This window comes from Astatotilapia calliptera, chromosome 8 (genome assembly GCF_900246225.1).
Source record: "Astatotilapia calliptera chromosome 8, fAstCal1.2, whole genome shotgun sequence".
NCBI classification, from domain to species: Eukaryota; Metazoa; Chordata; class Actinopteri; order Cichliformes; family Cichlidae; genus Astatotilapia; species Astatotilapia calliptera.
In genome coordinates, this window is record NC_039309.1 from 15,587,482 (window position 1) to 15,604,230 (window position 16,749).

At 43.6% G+C, this 16,749-nt stretch overlaps 1 protein-coding gene across 4 annotated transcripts in view; it reads left to right on the forward strand.

Annotated features, from left to right (window-relative positions):
* Positions 1–12,328, forward strand: part of bahcc1b (BAH domain and coiled-coil containing 1b) — a 61,958-nt gene extending 49,630 nt beyond the window's left edge. For all 4 annotated transcript variants that reach the window (XM_026178931.1, XM_026178929.1, XM_026178932.1 and 1 more), the window contains 14 exons: positions 115–193; positions 346–520; positions 608–775; positions 2,010–2,174; positions 2,724–2,968; positions 4,621–4,783; positions 4,982–5,099; positions 5,557–5,632; positions 5,723–5,831; positions 5,921–6,037; positions 6,591–6,719; positions 7,251–8,692; positions 10,360–10,596; positions 11,077–12,328. In XM_026178931.1, coding sequence (XP_026034716.1) covers positions 115–193; positions 346–520; positions 608–775; positions 2,010–2,174; positions 2,724–2,968; positions 4,621–4,783; positions 4,982–5,099; positions 5,557–5,632; positions 5,723–5,831; positions 5,921–6,037; positions 6,591–6,719; positions 7,251–8,692; positions 10,360–10,596; positions 11,077–11,286 — 3,433 coding nt within the window. In that variant the 3' untranslated portion in view covers positions 11,287–12,328. The remainder of the gene's footprint in view (positions 1–114; positions 194–345; positions 521–607; positions 776–2,009; positions 2,175–2,723; positions 2,969–4,620; positions 4,784–4,981; positions 5,100–5,556; positions 5,633–5,722; positions 5,832–5,920; positions 6,038–6,590; positions 6,720–7,250; positions 8,693–10,359; positions 10,597–11,076) is intronic.
* The last annotated feature ends 4,421 nt before the right edge of the window (positions 12,329–16,749 follow it).

Below are 16,749 nucleotides of genomic sequence, written 5' to 3' on the forward strand. Positions count from 1 at the left end.
GGAAAAGCAGAGATGCAGAGAATAAAGACGTGTGATTAAGCTGATTCTTTGTTTTCACATAGGATAAATTCTCATTCAGCTGCGTCCCTGCTGTGTTTTTATGTTTTTTTTCAGGGCTGGACTGAATGTACTGGAGGAAAAAGCCAGGAATTCAATGTCCAATCACAACTTCAAAAGCCTCAGCACTGCACAGGTCAGCCGCTCGCTGCTTCTCACGGTTCATCCGCACACACAAACACACACGCTGAGAACTATTTCCTCCTGCTCCTGTTTTTTTTTTCTTTTTCTAGATATTTCAATTAGCAGAAAGGAATGAGTCAATAATTAGTTGTTCCCTGACTGCAGATGAAAGCTCGTTGTAAGCACAGAGGTCAACCCAGCGCCCTGAGCTCCAGGCTGGCCAGGCGGGTGACCCAGCTGAAGCAGAAGGCTGCAGCCCAGCGTGGTTCACAGTCAGCAGATATGCTGCACAGCAGCGAGAAAGACGCATCCAAGAGTCACTGCAGACAAGGCGGAAAAGGTGGGGGAGAGAGAGGGTGCATAAAAACACTTGTTCACTAGGCAGCACCTCGAAACTCAGCTCACCCCTTTTCTGCTTATCTCTTAGACCTGCAGCAATCCCACAGCGCCGCTCAAACCGGGAAGAGGAAGAGAGGTCGAAAGCCCAAAGTTCCCTTGGACATCAACCCTAACAGACCTCACCACAAGGACAGCCGAGTTACTGAGAAGCATGAAATAGATGATGAGAAGAGTGACAGCGAGAGCTCAGAGCATGGTGAGGTTTTTTTCTTGATATACAGTCTGGTTGTGTCGCCTTGCCAATTAACCAAAAAAGGATCACGCAGCTGATGCTTTGGCCGTAAAATTTTACAGCCTTTTTTGGTCAATGGAATGCACACATTTTGCTGATAAGAGCTTTATGACAAAACTACAGTTTCAGAAGTTTGGAAAAGCTCACTGACAGTTTCACATGCGAGTCAAGCGGCGCTTATTTGGTGTGTGGGTCAAAGGACACCAACCAGATCTTGTGAGATTTTGCTGTGAGATTGTGTGTGTGTGTGTGTGTGTGTGTGTGTGTGCGTGCGTGCATGTGGAGCATCTGAGAGTGAGATGTCTGCCGTCATCAGGGGTGTCCTCTCACTTCCCAGCTCGTCTGTCACACTGTTAAAACAGTTAACGACTTGCCACGGGCATGCGACACGGCCCTCCGGCATATGGTAATGTGAGCCTGCCCTGGCCTCCCCGTTCAGAATGTCACACCCAGCTCCTCCCATCTCTCCTTAACCTCTCCAACCTTGTGAAAATGGCCACACTGAAGTGCCTCGACTTGAGGATACACAATGACACCCGTCCTGACTTTTAACGGCTCGCCAGAGAGATGGGTGCGCCATGAAACCAACATAACATGGAGGAAAACACTAGAATTTCACTGACCCCGTGGCCTTATTGGCATGAAGAATTTGTGGTTCAGTTAAGTGTGTGTGTGTCTGTGTGTGTGTCTATCTGTGTGTGTGTCTATCTGTGCGTGCGTGTGTGTTTGCCAGTGTTTCTATGTGTGTCAGGGAAAGCGTTGAAGAGAATGCCATGTAAGTGACAAGTGTGTCAGATGTGTCAACACCCGACGCGACCCCTGCAGCCAGCGAGACACAGCTGCCATTAACAATCTGTGTATGTGTGTGTGTTGTGTGTGTGTGTGTCAACATTTGCTCCCTGTCACAGCAGTTAAGTAACAAGCAGGGCATTATTGTTTAGCCATTAAAGAAGGTTTGCTCATTGAGAGTTAATTTGTGACGAAATGCCCGACTTTTATAGACCCTCATAGAAATTTGACTTGCTTGGCATTTGAACATGCGCGCATTTAGCAGCAGGCCCAAAATGTTAAGGAATCTCGAAAGCTCGCTGTCGATGCATCTCATCGAGTGAGTCCTTGGCTGTTAACAGAGTTTACATATAAATGACTTGAAGCGCTCTGACTCTCATACTGATGTCGTGATTTCACAATTTCACAGAGGAAGATGCCAGCTATGACAGCGAAGACGGAGCCGGTGACATCAAGATTAGCTCATCCTCTAAAGAAGCTCCTGCAAACCCTGCTGGGGGCATATCTTTTTCATCACAGTCCTCCAAGCTGCAAACAAACCAGAAAGCCAGGAGTAGGAGACCAGGACCTCTTGGTGAGATGTTTATACATATCTTTAGATTTCCAGGAGACAGATTTCCTTTCTTCCGTTTTTCTGGTTGTGTTTATTTTCTGAATGGACACTTTTCCATAAGAAAAATTCCATGAATAGAGACTGGGTACACCAGGCATTTACATATCATGTTATCTGTTTGAACTGCACACTGTTGCGTTAATGAAAAGGCATGCACAAGGATTATAACATATTGTGTCAGTAACAGGAAAAACTGACAGAAACTTTCCTCTCCTAAGTCAACAGGTTTGAATGGCAACGTTCACTTGAGTAGTTTTTGGCTGTTAACGGTCATGCAAATTGTGATGTTGCTCCCATATTCAGAGGAAAACATTATTTTCTCTTCAGATGTCCGGCGAAGCTGAAGAGTTGCAATCTATTTTGCATGTCGTCTCCTCCTCTTTTCCCTTCACACGCATGTTTCTAAAATGTATCTTTTTTCACAAAGAACCATAACCCGATCATATCAACTTGATATCAGTTTTAACACGCTATCTTTAATTTACATGATGCTTTCGTCTCCATCCTCAGGCATGGGGATCTTACCCACCACGGACCAAAGGAGAGCACCCCTCAGGCCAGGCCTCGCCAACACAGAGAGGAGTCGTGCAGATCACCTGCCGACCAACAGAGCATCTCCCCTCAGCTGGGGCGTATTGCCAGTGGGCTGCAGTTTTGGCGACAGCCATGAAAACCACAGAGCTCTGACTGAGGCGAAGAGGATCAGCAAGAAAGATGAGAGGAAGACCTCTGCAGGACAGAGCTTTCGTGGAAAGGTGGGACATTGGATAGCGACGTGTAAACTGACATTCAAACCTCGGATCCCCCCACTCAACTGCCACACCTGTGCATCTCTGTGGCAATGATCAGAGGAAAGAGAGGGCACTGATAAAAAGCATCACTTCTGAAATTTTTTTTTACAACTTACTTTGCATGACCGCTTCTGATAACGTTTGTTATTTGCTCCCTTGCACGGAATAGGAACTGTACTTTGAAAGAAATCATGCAATATTTGTAATTAATATGATGCTCTGAGGACAGTGCAAATAAATGCTCTCCCAAAGTTTATTTATTTAAGGGAGAGAGAGTTTATGTGCTCTACAACTATTTGTCTCCCCTGATCACTACACAAAGTAGTAGGATTCGAGAACGGAAAGGTGAGATACAATAGCCACATTTAGAAGCTTGGTGGAAAGGTTTTATAGTGAGCATTGAGCTGTTACAGAGTCCTAAACAAGGCAGAAATAAAACATGATTTTTGAGTAACAAAGCAGAAGGGGAACTGGTTACCGTGAGTAAAAGAGGGCAGGTGACTCAGAGGGTTACTCCCTTTGGCTACTGCATGCAAAGTAAAGCTGAGAAAGAGAGAAGAAGAATTAGGAAAAGCCCTCGCCGCAAGTTCACTCCTTGCTTGTTTAGGTGTGAGCCACACCCTGCCAGGAAGTCTTGAAAATCCCGTAGATTAACACTGACAGCGCCTACCAATAACTCCTGCTCCCATACGGGCAGATGCTTAACATCAGCTATAAATCAGTCACTGTGGCAAATGCATCGTTTGCTGTCGTTATAGGTGCATGTTTGCAGGCGCGCCGGCTGTGCTAACAGACCGCTGGCCTCATTTTATCTGTGCGAGCAGCGGTTGGCGAGACACTCGCATTTCGCTTTAATGTGAGATGCCCTCAGGTTGCTTTAGTCTTTGAGTCATTGCAAGGGAATGTCCAAAAACACATAACTCCAAACCAAACAAAGGAATATAAAGATAATCATTGGCCTTAATGCTTCACACACCCATGCGTGCTGGCACACAAACACACACATATCACCGGCGTTAAAAGGAAATAGTCACCCATGCCCTCTGGTGACGAAACTTCTATTAATAAAATATATGATCTCTTGATGTGGAAAACCTAACACACACGTCAAATATTATGAACGCTCTTCTTCGGAAAGCCTAAATACAAGCAGAAACCTGTTGGGCGAGCTTACTTACTTCGTCAGTCATCTGTCATCTTTGGATAAACTAGCTGAAACCGGTCTGGAGATGGGTAGTATCTGGTGTGCGTTTATGTTCGTACGCGATGGTGAGAACGTCCACCTCAGGTCAAGAGTCCTCCATCAATAAGGTGGATGTGCAATATGTGCCGCCTGTGCACAAACAATGGCAAGTGTAAAAACTAAAAATTTAAATAAAAATAAACCAAGAAAAACAAAACAAAACAAACAACATCCTTGAGGCTTTAATGATGTATCACATTACAAAAGACATTGACGCCTGGGGTTACTTTCCAATGATGCATTAACCACATCAGTTACATCAGACTGAAACGACTCTTTTAGTTGTCTGCAGGTCCTGTGTACTGATAATTAGTTTGTGTACTACCACATCCTGCTTTCTGACCACTGATGTAATGTCCGGTTTCTCTTTTAGGAAAAGGGTTATGCCGTGAGCAGACTTCTGCAAAGCTTCGCAGCTGATGATGGCTTTCGCTTGGATGAAGAGAGTAGCTTCTCTGAGGGAGAGGAGGATGAAGAAGAGGAGGCCAAAAAGCTGCTGGTTCATCTTCCTCCCAACATGCCTTCCAGAATACCTGGTAAGTATAAACGCTGACATATAACTTAGTATTACACAGAATCACAGGCTTGCTTTACCACACACAAATGCTCCGTGTCTGCTCCTGCGTCCATCTCCTCACGTTACACCGAAACTGACGAGCTCACTCAGTGCATGCTCAAATTTTGTATATTTCAGCTTTTTTCTTCTTCAATCCATCTTTCTACTCCCTCCATAGCTCTGCCAAACTGTGTGTTAAGTAAAGAGATGTTGGTAGATGGACTGAAGATCCTCATCTCCAAGGAGGACGAGCTGCTGTATGCCGCCTGTGTCCAAACTTTGGACCTGCCTGATATGTAAGACCCCATTTTCCTGTTAGTAGTGCATAAGGCATTTCCACTTTCTGTTTTTTTGTTTTTATCACAAATGTGCTTGTCAATGCAACAATGTGACATATCAATCCCTCAAATACAGGTATCTTTATTTGAGGGATTGATAAATTGTTTATTAATCATGAGATCTGGAGTGTTTTTCGAGAGGCGAAAACTGCGGAATTTATCACCAAGAAGGCATTTAGCAGCAAGAGTGTTGTGTGATTTTCAAAACACTCGAAAACCGAGCATATTTAAATGCCTGGCAGCTGTGAGAATCCTGACAAACAAGTTGCTGAGATAATTGCAAAGCCTTAGGACAAAACCCCTTTTCTTGGTTCCCAGAAGACTGCTTTGAAATGTAACAATAAAAACTGCTAAAAATTGGAACTCATAAATTAAAATTACGGTTTTTTTTCAATGTTTTAATTTTTTTTTTTAGATTTAGTGTTGTAATTGAAGGGGAACGAGGTAATCGCCCCAGGATATACTCGCTGGAGCAACTGCTACAGGAAGCAGTAAGTGAGACCCCTTAGCCTGTATAACGTTTGCAGGTTTGTGATGACCTTCATCTGAAAAGTTTTGCAATTTTTTTCTCTCTTTACCAGGTGCTGGATGTGAGGCCACAGACCGAGGCCATCCTGACTGCAGGGACGCGAGTGTGTGCCTACTGGAGTGAGCGCTCCCGTTGCCTCTACCCTGGCTACGTCCACCGAGGTGAGTTACACATGCCAATCGCCTCACTCTGCACGCAATAACAAATCTTTCCAGCAACCCATGTTCTCCCTACTGTGTTGGGCAATTAGGAGGTCCAGGTGAGGAGGAGAAGGACGGCAGTGTGATGGTGGAGTTTGATGATGGTGACAGAGGAAGGATCTCCCTTGTGAACATCAGGCTTCTGCCCCCCGGATACCAAATTCGCTGTGAGTATGGCTTTGACTATAGGAGTTATTGAAAAAAGAAGCAGTGCACAAGTGTATTACATATATATATATATATATATATATATATAAACATATAAACAAACAGAAGAAGACGGCCGTAGTGATCGATGTAGCGGTTCCGAATGACAGCAATATCAGGAAGAAGGAACACGAGAAGCTGGAGAAATACCAAGGGCTCAGAGAAGAGCTCGAGAGGATGTGGAGGGTGAAGGTAACGGTGGTCCCCGTGGTAATCGGAGCACTAGGTGCGGTGACTCCCAAGCTAGGCGAGTGGCTCCAGCAGATCCCGGGAACAACATCGGAGATCTCTGTCCAGAAGAGCGCAGTCCTGGGAACAGCTAAGATACTGCGCAGGACCCTCAAGCTCCCAGGCCTCTGGTAGAGGACCCGAGCTTGAAGGATAAACCGCCTGCAGGGGCGTGCTGGGTGTTTTTATATATATATATATATATATATATATATATATATATATATATATATATATATATATATATGTATATGTATAAATCACTTATCAACCCTTTTCTGTCAGGTGCTGAACCCTCTCCAGCGCTTCTGATCTCTCCTGGACGACGAGGTCGACGAAGCTCCACCCAGGAGAAGAAAGACACAGAAAAACCACCCAATGAGTCAGATGGAAGGCCTCAGGAAAAAAGACCAGGTAGGAGAAAAGGAACGAAGGCTTAGTTGAATCTGTAGGGACTGAATATCTCTTAGGCTTTAACATATATACTGCCTGAGAAGTGCAGATCCACATGCATACATGCGAAGCAAAGCCTCTTACTGTTCCAACTATCAGCTAATAATCAGGAGCTCAGAGTGCAGGTTCAATACCCAAAGACTCATAAATTTACATTCCTAGTTAGCCACCTGTCATTTTGCCTAAGTGTAGACTATCTACATAAATCATGATTTCATCAAATGTCGTCGGTGTCCTTTGTGAAGTTAAGCAACAAACAAGTAACTGATCTCAAAGTAAGAGTGACAATAAAACTGGGAGGAGAGACAGGTTTACCAGGTTTGTTGTAGTTTGAGTAATGGATATGTTGAAACTTAGGCAGGTGAAGATGAAGGAGATAAAGATATTAAGTTTCACTAAAGCCCTTACTTCCACAATTAATCATAGTTTGTTCGTTAGACGTGACATTTTCTACTGATATTAACTTCCCTCTGGTGCTGGCTCCTTTTACAGTTGGTAGACCGAAGAAAATACATTCGGTGCCTAAGACTACCAGCACACCGACATCAGTGACTGACACCATAACAAAAGGCAGCTCTTCCATGCTGAACTGGTGCGTTCCCAGGAAGAGACCGCCAGTGGATTTCTTCCTTTTCAATGGGACGTCCCGTAAGACCCAGAAAAAGATCAGAGAGCGAGACTTGGGGTTATTTCATCGGCCTTCCTCCCACTCTTTGGCTCCACCAACCCCTATCAAAGGCATCTTTGGCTCTCCTTTTGAAGTTGACTCATTCAGTAGTATTGCTAATGGGTACTCTACCTTTGGAAGTGGTGGAAACTCTGGATCTGGGAGACCAGTTAACGCAGTAGCCTCCATGGGGCTCCGGGACTCCTCGTCTTCTTCTTGCTCCTCGTCTGTCACCATGGGTATGACAGCTGGGAGCCGGAAGCCAGCGAGTGAACGTGACAGGAAACACTTTCTTGTGAAGTTAGACCACGAAGGAGTGACCTCTCCTAAAACAAAGAATGGCAAAGCCTTGCTTCGACTAGGGGGGGCTGCAGTGAGAATAGGGAAGATCCACGCCTCCACAGGGGCACCGCTGCGATACATCCAACCCTCCCTGCTGGTGAAAGATGGCAAGAAGGGAGGAGGGGAAAGAGACAGTGGCGGGGCCCGCTCTAAGGCTCCTGTAAAAGGCGTTCCACATCTGAGAAAGGATCTTCTATCGGCTGGTCTCGGAGTTCAAGGCGGAGATTACAGTTTGGACTACCCGAGTGACTGTCCAAGCTCTTACTCGGAGCTGGATGAGGATGATGAGGATGACGGTCAAGACCCTGACACACGAAGAAGAACTGTCTCGTCCCATCGGGGTGGTCGTTTTCTGTCTCGTCACGCCATCTGTTTCTCATCATCTTCCTCCTCCTCTTCCTCTTCCGGCTCCATCTCCTCTTCATCCCTCTGTTCCTCCGACAATGACTCCTCCTACTCCTCTGATGAAGAGTCCTCCTCCGTGCTGCTGCGCCGTGCACTGCTCCAACAGGACAAACAAAAGCACAGACAGAGCATGAACTCTGATCTCCTGAGCCCTGATCTTGCCACCTCCAACTCCTCTCCATCTTCTTCATCTCCAGCTCATGGCTATGTGACAAAAGCCAACATGGCCATGAGCTCAAAGATGAGAGCCGACAGAGTAGAAGACAGAAAGGACTACGTATCAAAAGGAAGTATGATGAGTAACAGCAGCAGCACAGCTAAGAACCAGTTAAAGAGGAAGGATGGTCCCAATACCCACCATCACAGTCAAAGCAGTGCTGGCCGCCAGCAGCTGAAACCTGCCTCTAAGGACCCGGCAACAGCTAAGAAGCAGAGGATGTCTTCACCCGAGCCCCTGCCCAACATGGCTCCTCTACTGCCTGGACGCCAGCTCTGGAAATGGTCCGGCAACCCCACACAGGTAAGAAGATTTGTGTAGTATTTGACTACTTTTTATCAGTGTTTAACAAGGCTTAAGAGATGGCTATTTGTGAGTAATCAGTGTTTATTGATTAGTCTATTGTGTTCCCAGACTGTTTTTTGGCACTGTTTCAGCTTTTTTGTCATTGTGAGAATTTCCGAGCAGCTTTGATTTCTAATTACGTTCTCTAAGTCATTTGTTTCATAATGCAAATATATTATTTTGCTTTTATTGCTTTTACAAAATCAGCTGATCTAAACCTGCTGGCTCAGTCCATATGTGTCTGTGAGTCCTGCTGGAAAATCGTATACGGTGCTATTTAACCTGCATAAGGCTCATACATTTGTTCTGCAAGTAGCTTGGCAACCGACCTCTAGCCGAGATCCTATATTTCACGATGTTCTTGGTGTTTCTGACTTCAGCTTTGTCTGTTGTCACTGATGCTTGCTCAGTTCTGCTGCTTTTCCAGCATTTTGACCTTCCATATAAGCAAATGAAAGGCCAGAGTCACACCACCAAAATAAACCTCATCAGTCAACCATATATTGACTAAAGGGGTCTTGCCAGACTTGTCGAGTATCAGTATCCTACTTAAGTCCTCCGATCTAAGTAGGTTACTGATTGTTGCTCCAGTTTCTGCCGTGTCATACCTTGATTACACACGGTAAATGCGATGATCAAATATGGTCTATCTCAGATTGCGTATTCTGCTTCAGACTTTGTACACATTAGCAATCTATCTTAGTTGGTGTGCTTAATCTGTGAAATTGTTATCCAGTTTATTAAGTTGCAGTCCCGAGATAACAGAACAAAACCTTTTGAACAACCGCTGCCATTCTCTTCTTTCATCCTATCACGCTGTTTGCTTAGTAAACACCACTACATCTGTCGTCTGAGACGTGCAGCTCGAAAAGAAACCGACCCTTCGGTCAGTAAATCAAAAGGTGCAGCACAAATATAGGTACATTACTCAACTTGTGCATAAGATTCAGTATTATTGCTTTATCAGAGAGGATTACTGGTGTTATTGTAAATGTTAGGTGCTGGAAATCATCCACTAAAAGTATGTTAGATGAATACATTATGGTGGCCCTGAGAAAAACACACACTAGTAAATAGAAAATGTAAAAAAAAAAATAAAAAAACAAAACACAAAAGCTTACAAAAACCTTAAAAATGTGGAGTTGACCGAGCATAGAATTAATTCAAGTTCAGCTCAATGGTTTGAATGGTGCATTTCATTTGCTTTTGTCTGTTTGCAGCTGGTGTGCATCTGCAAGCCACCTTGCAGCCCATCTGTATCCTAGCTTTTCCTTTCGTGTTGTATTTGACTTTATCATTGTTGTCACTGATGTCATTGATTCTTCTTTTTCTTACTGCCACTTTTCCCACATCCAGCTTCGGATGGTCCCAAAACAAAGCCACGTTGCCAAATATAGATTATTGAAGATAGAAATATCCATACCTTAAGATTATACTAAAAAAATGAAGCTGACTGGGCTGGGTTTTTTTCTCTTTTCTTTTTTTTTTCTTTTTTTCTTTTGTGTTGCACAGATTTTGTTGGATTGGTAAATTATACTGAACCTTGCCCTAGTCTGCTCTGGTGATGAAACAAACTGTAGAAACTGTCTAAATCAACTGAGTGCTGTTTTCTCTTTCCTTCACAGAGGAGAGGTCTGAAGGGTAAAGCCCGCAAGCTTTTCTACAAGGCCATTGTGCGGGGCAAAGAAACAGTGCGTGTCGGGGACTGCGCTGTGTTCTTGTCACCCGGCCGGCCCCAGCTGCCCTATGTGGGCAGAGTGGAGAGCCTCTGGGAGTCATGGAGCTCCAGTATGGTGGTCAGGGTCAAGTGGTTCTACCACCCAGAGGAGACTCGCCTGGGGAAGCGACACCGTGACGGCAAGGTAAAAAGTGGGAAGTGCATGCAGAATTTCTGGAAGGGAAATGGCCAAATTAACAAGACTGTGAAGTTTTCATGAGCATATATTACTTCTTTTTATTCCGTACCCCCAGATGATTGAACTTCCACTTAGATCATAAAGCTATTAATATTTGCAGATCTCTAAAAACTAAGCGTACGGTGACTCAAGATTAATCTAAGCTTTACATAGTCGTGCATTTTATATTTCTGGAAAAGAAATGGTTTATTTGGAATAAAGAAGAAAAAGCAAGATGTTTAGACTGAGCAGGAGCATATATTGTATGAGCAAAGACAAAACTACCATGAACACTTTCAAAACCTCAAATTTTCTCATTGAAAACCCCACAATCAAAAAGGTATTTGTAGGAGTGAAAACACTACAACAACAAAAACACACAACAAAAAGCATGAAAATCTGTTTAAATATGACATTATTCTATTCTTCCGATTGTCTCTCTTCCAGAATGCCTTGTATCAGTCGAGCCACGAGGATGAGAACGATGTGCAGACAATTTCCCATCGGTGTCAGGTGGTCAGTAAGGCTGAGTATGATCACCTGATGCGCGAACACAAGCCGGGTACCACGGCTAATGACCTCTTCTATCTGGCCGGAACTTATGAACCAACTACAGGCCAGCTGGTCAGTGCAGATGGCATGGCTATTGTGTCCTAGCACCACCAGCTAGGAAGAAATCAGAAAACTGACCTTGTCTCCGGAGTTTCTAGGATGGTTCTTCAGAAGACAACAGGGGGACAAAGACAAATCAGGACAAAGAACGGAGGGCTTTGGTTACTGATTTACACGAGAAAAGGCGCTAGCCCGCCAGATAAAGCCTGGCAACACTGGCACTTAAGAGGAGACTGTTTGTTCCGAGGAAAAATCTGATCGACGTCAAATTTAACCACTTTATCAGAGCATCTTGTAATTGTGGCGAGATCGCTGCAAAACAAGTAGAAAAACCAAGGACATGAGCACTTTGGAGTGTAGTATTTCTGGAGGCATAACGGAGACTTGGCTTCCTGAAACAAAGAGAGCAGCAGAGAGCGTCTGCTAAGGAGAGACATGCTGTAAACCACACTGGTTTGGATGGTTTTAATGGTCTTATACTGGTAGTGTAACTACAACGCGGAGATTGAAAGATATCCAACAGGACCAATAAACACTGTAGTTTGGACTGTGTGTTTAAATGTGCGTATTTGTGTTTGCAGAGTGGCTGCGATGACCCTGTTTGACATATAATTAGCTCTAAGTAAATAGTGCTTTAGCGTGTGTTTATACTGTACGTGTGTGCGCGTGTGCGTGCGTGTGCGTATGTGTGTGTGTGTGTGGTCATGGACGGGTGTGCTCATACAGCAAAGATGTCGACGTCATGGCACACGGGTGGGCATGCCTCTGAATATTAATCAGCCCAGTACTATTAAACGTGCAGTTTTCAGTCTTTGCGACTGAAACACAACATTAAATTTTTTTGCTCTTTTCAAGCCATACACATCAATACCTCTCTCTCTCGCATGCCCCTGCTCGGGTGCGGAGACACATGTACAGGTAGTTGGATTGTTTATTTGAACTGTGCGTGCATGTTGGGTGTGCGTTCATATGTGTGCGTGAGAGCGCGCCTGCGCTTTGTACAGCATTATGGGAAGGATTACATGATGTAAATAGTATATATTTGTTCTTATTTCTTGTTTTTCTTTTTGCAGAGAAGATTATTTTATTTAGATTTTTTTAGGGTGTGTGGGTGAGTCTGGGGTGGGCGGGGGGTGGGGAGGGATGTCAGCCTCTAGCAGAGGTTTCTTCGCTCTCAATGCACTGAACAGTATCAGATGTTTGGATTGGACATCAGACTGTATGACTGATGTGATGACTTTGTGGTTGTAGCCTCTGCTTTAGGCAAAGGGTAAATATGTAGAAAGGGTATTTGGGAAATTTTTTTTATAATGTAATCAGACAAAAAAGCTCTTTTTACTTGTGTCCAGTTCTTTCTTTCTTTTTTCTCTTTATATTTTACTCCGTTAGGTTAAGAATGTGCATTTCCTTGTTTTGTTTTGTTTTTCATTTGTATTTAATTTTTTTTTTTTACAAATACTGGAAAAACCAAGCTGACTTTCTGCTGTTCTGCGATCCTGAAAGAATCTTCTGTATCTATTCTAGCCTGTATTATAAAATGTAGATATTTATCCGGCAGCAAAAAGAAACATACCAAAGCACCTGTGAGTTTACGCTTCACCACATTAGAAGAAGGAGGAAAAAAGGAAGAAAGAAACAATTTTATGAAAGACGCTCAATCAAATCTGAATCTGGGACCTCTGCAATCACCGAGGTATTCGACAGAGTTCCCTCTTGTTGTCCGCTCGCGTACATCCGGCGTTGCTATGACGGCCCCTGTTGCAGCAACATTGTCTGCACACCGCCCGGCTGATGCACTTGAGGTCTCAATGGCAACCAGAAATGGCGTCACGTGACTGTGAAGGACAATCAGAGCCAATCAATCGGACAATGCCGAGGGACAAAAAAAACAAAAAAAACAAGGATCCAATCATGACTTATGCTTCTTGTCACTTTTATTCCTGCTTTGCCAAAAAATGTCTATATGTGTGTGTGTGTGTGGGTGTGTGTGGGCGTGTGTGTGTTGTCTTTTGTCTTTTTATGTTTGTTTGTTTTCGTCATTTACCATTCTGTTCTTGTTTATGCAAGCCTGTGCTGGCTGTCTGTGTGTCGGATGTAAAGGGGGAAGAACATGAATGCAACCCCCCCCCCCCCCCCCCCCTCCTTTTTTTTTTTAACTGACTTTTAACAACATTGTTCCTGTTACACTGCAAAGCAAAAGCTTTAAATGGAAACTAATGTGAAACTCAGTTTGGAAATATTACTTTTATGGGTCTTTAATTTAAAAAAAAAATGAAAAAAGAGAGATTTAAAGCTTTTCTTTAAGAAACACTGGATTCAGTTCTAAACATCACATTTTGACAGAAGCAACTTTTGTTTTTGTTCTTTCTTTTTATAGACCCACTGGAACCTGTTTTGTATGGTTGAGATTGCCTACTAAAATATATTATGTGATTTCAGTCATGCTATGGAAATATAACTTAAATATTTCCTCATGTACAAAAAGAAAAAAAAATATTTATCTTAATTTTATTGCCTTTTTTGTGTTTCATTAAAAAAAAAGAAGAATTCTTACAAAATAAAAGCATGTCAGTTGTTTCTTTCCCCACTCCACGCCCTCCCTCCACCTTACTGTTGGCTGTGAGCTCGTTGAATACCTCCCAGTGATCATCAATGCCGATCATTTGTCTGCTGTAAGAAAATGGACCGCAGAAGAAAGCAAGAATGAGGAGGCGAGTAGGTGGGGGAACACGAGACGAGGAAGCAATTTGAAACTATAGCTGTAGCCGATAGAGGAGGAAGAATGGGGAGAGAAAGGGCAACTGTATCTTAGGGTGTTTCATGAGAGACGACGGGATAAAGTCTCTGCAGGCTCTACAGGTGGGTCAGGTATTCAGAATAATAAAAAAACAGAACAGGATCATTAAGAGAACAAAGGGAGGATATCAGATTTCAGCTGGCAAAGATTTCAAATCTGCACTCTGCATTTTTGTGCTAGCACACAGCTCATGTGAGAGTCTATAAACCACTATAAATAAATTATGTCAGTGCATTCCTGCACTGCATGGGTTTTCTGCTAGTGTGTGTGTGTATTACCCAAGAACAGTTGAGATTATATCCCCCCTGCAGGCTGTGGACTGCCTGGGCCAAAGTTTGCAAATTTGCTGGTGCTTTATTCAAGACTTCCTGCAACATATTCACACCTTTTGTATCGCATTGAGCCTTTTGTTATGCCGCTCACGGCAAACTTCTACTTTACCTTTGACCTCAAATTACAATCCAGTTGCCTTGTGGCCCCTTGCATTGCCTTGAACATCGGTCATAAACTTTTTCTACTCTGAGCTGTGGTTTGTTTTTTTGTTTTTTTTAAATGGCAGCCCCTCCTTCACAGTTTTTTCCATTTTAAAACTCGGGCCAGCGTCTGTTTTGCTTGTCAATACATAACAACTTTACTCATGGTCCTTGGCCATACATACACACATTCAAATAGGGGCCAGTGGTATGTGTGCATATTTGCGTTTCTTTTGTCTTTTGCATTTAGCTGTTTCGGCAGTTTGACTTGTTATTACAAAGATATGAAACAGTACTCCCACCACACACACACACATGCTCCCTTTCTGCTTACTGTTGGTCTTTTACATCCTCCTCATCGGCCACTCAATCAACCGACGCCTTCAAAACACACACACGTTAAGTGCAGTCTTTGACTCCTTATCAGCAGGTTTGCACTGGGCTTATCTGGTTGACATTGTTAAACTACTTTACCCAGAATGCTGCAGGAGATAGGGCCACAATGGGAGGCTCGGGTGCCCTTTGGGTTAATGAGAGAGGGCTTTCACATTGTTAGAGCAAACATGCTGAAAGCTGATTTGTGTGTGTGTGTGTGTGTGTGTGTGTGTGTGTGCGTGTGCGTGCGTGCGTGCGTGTGTGTGAGCGCGTGTGCAATGGGTCAAGGTGTCATAGAAAGGTGTGGCAGTTTTCGTTGCATATCTCTGTTTTCAGGTGTAGGTTTGTGCAAAGGCACAACATCTGAAGCATGCTCACCTCAGCAATCCACTGAGTTGAGAAACAGCGAAATTTGGCAGACTGATACAGGAAAAGTGTGTACCTAAGATGCATATGTGTGTATGCATGTGTGTGTGATGCCAGGAGGTGGGGGATGGGTGGGTCCAATCCAGAGAAAGCCCTCTATTTAGATATAGCCCGAGCATGTCACCAGAGTGAATGAATGGCTGTCAGCTGCAGCGGGATGCTGCATGTGTGTGCAGATAGTTGGTACGTGTATGTGTGCGTGAAGTTTTATATGCGTGTGCGAGCTTGTGTATATTCAGGTCACTCAGTGTGGGAGTAAGGAGATCAGCGGCTTCTCTGCATCACCTCATCCATCGTTCATCTGAGCCACAGAGAGCTCGTCACAATGATCCATCTTACTATCTGTGTGTGTGTGTGTGTGTGTGTGTGTGTGTGTGTGTGTGTGTGTGTTACTGTAGATGTCCCTATAGCCAGCCTGACTCATTTGTAGTTGTGCAACGTATTCTGTGGAAACAGATGGAAGGCTTACATAAATCATGGATTCTTGGCAGTGTGGAAGTCATGTCCATGTCTTCCTACATTACAACACCAACAAGCGTCCACTGTTCCATTTCCCCCAGTTTTATGACTTGACTCTGGACCATTACATGGAATATTTAAAGGAAAACATTAGGCTTGTACTTTCTTCTGAATTCCCACAGATAACTGGCCAAGTGTCAATGATACGGCCATGTTTTCAGCTTAACATATGAGTAAAAATATTTGACAGGTTTAAGGCAGTAAATATCAGGATTTGGTGTCAGTTCCTCAGAGAACTGGGCATTAATTTTATAGCTGCCATTCTGCATTACTGTTCGGGGATCATAATAAACAGTGTATTCTGTACACAAAATACACTGTTTTTATACTTTTAAGACTTTTAAGACATCTACACTTGGCCATTAGATTATTCTATCATCATTAGATCATTAAAGTAGACCTAATGTGGCTCGGTTCTCTAGCTTCCTTTAGTCCAAAAACAGCTAGAAAAAGTCTTTAATTAACGCTTTTGAATGCTGCTAAAAGTGTTGTTCAAACAAAGGTTTTCTTTCTTTTTGCAGGTTCAAGTCGAGTTAAATGTGGTATGACAGGTAAGTGTTCATTGTTCTCTCAGGTTGCAGGCACCGGACGGTTGCGGTTGCTTTCATGGGTAGAACTGCAAATATTTTCTGCAGATACTTGCTGGGAATGATTCCCTTTTCTTCAACAGGCTCGTGTTTCTTTGTTAGGGAGAGGAGGGGTCAGTAAAGTTTAACCAAAAGCAGAATCCCCAAACGGGTCAGGAACGTACGAGTTAGCGAACAACACGGTGTTAAACTAAGAGACCAATATTACTGAATTAGAACACTGAGTAGCAGTGAAAGTGAAAGAAGCAGAACCTGAGGATAGAGAAGAACCATGACAAGATTGGTAACCTGTCCATGCTGTACTCTTCCTTTAACCTTGTGAAATTTTGGC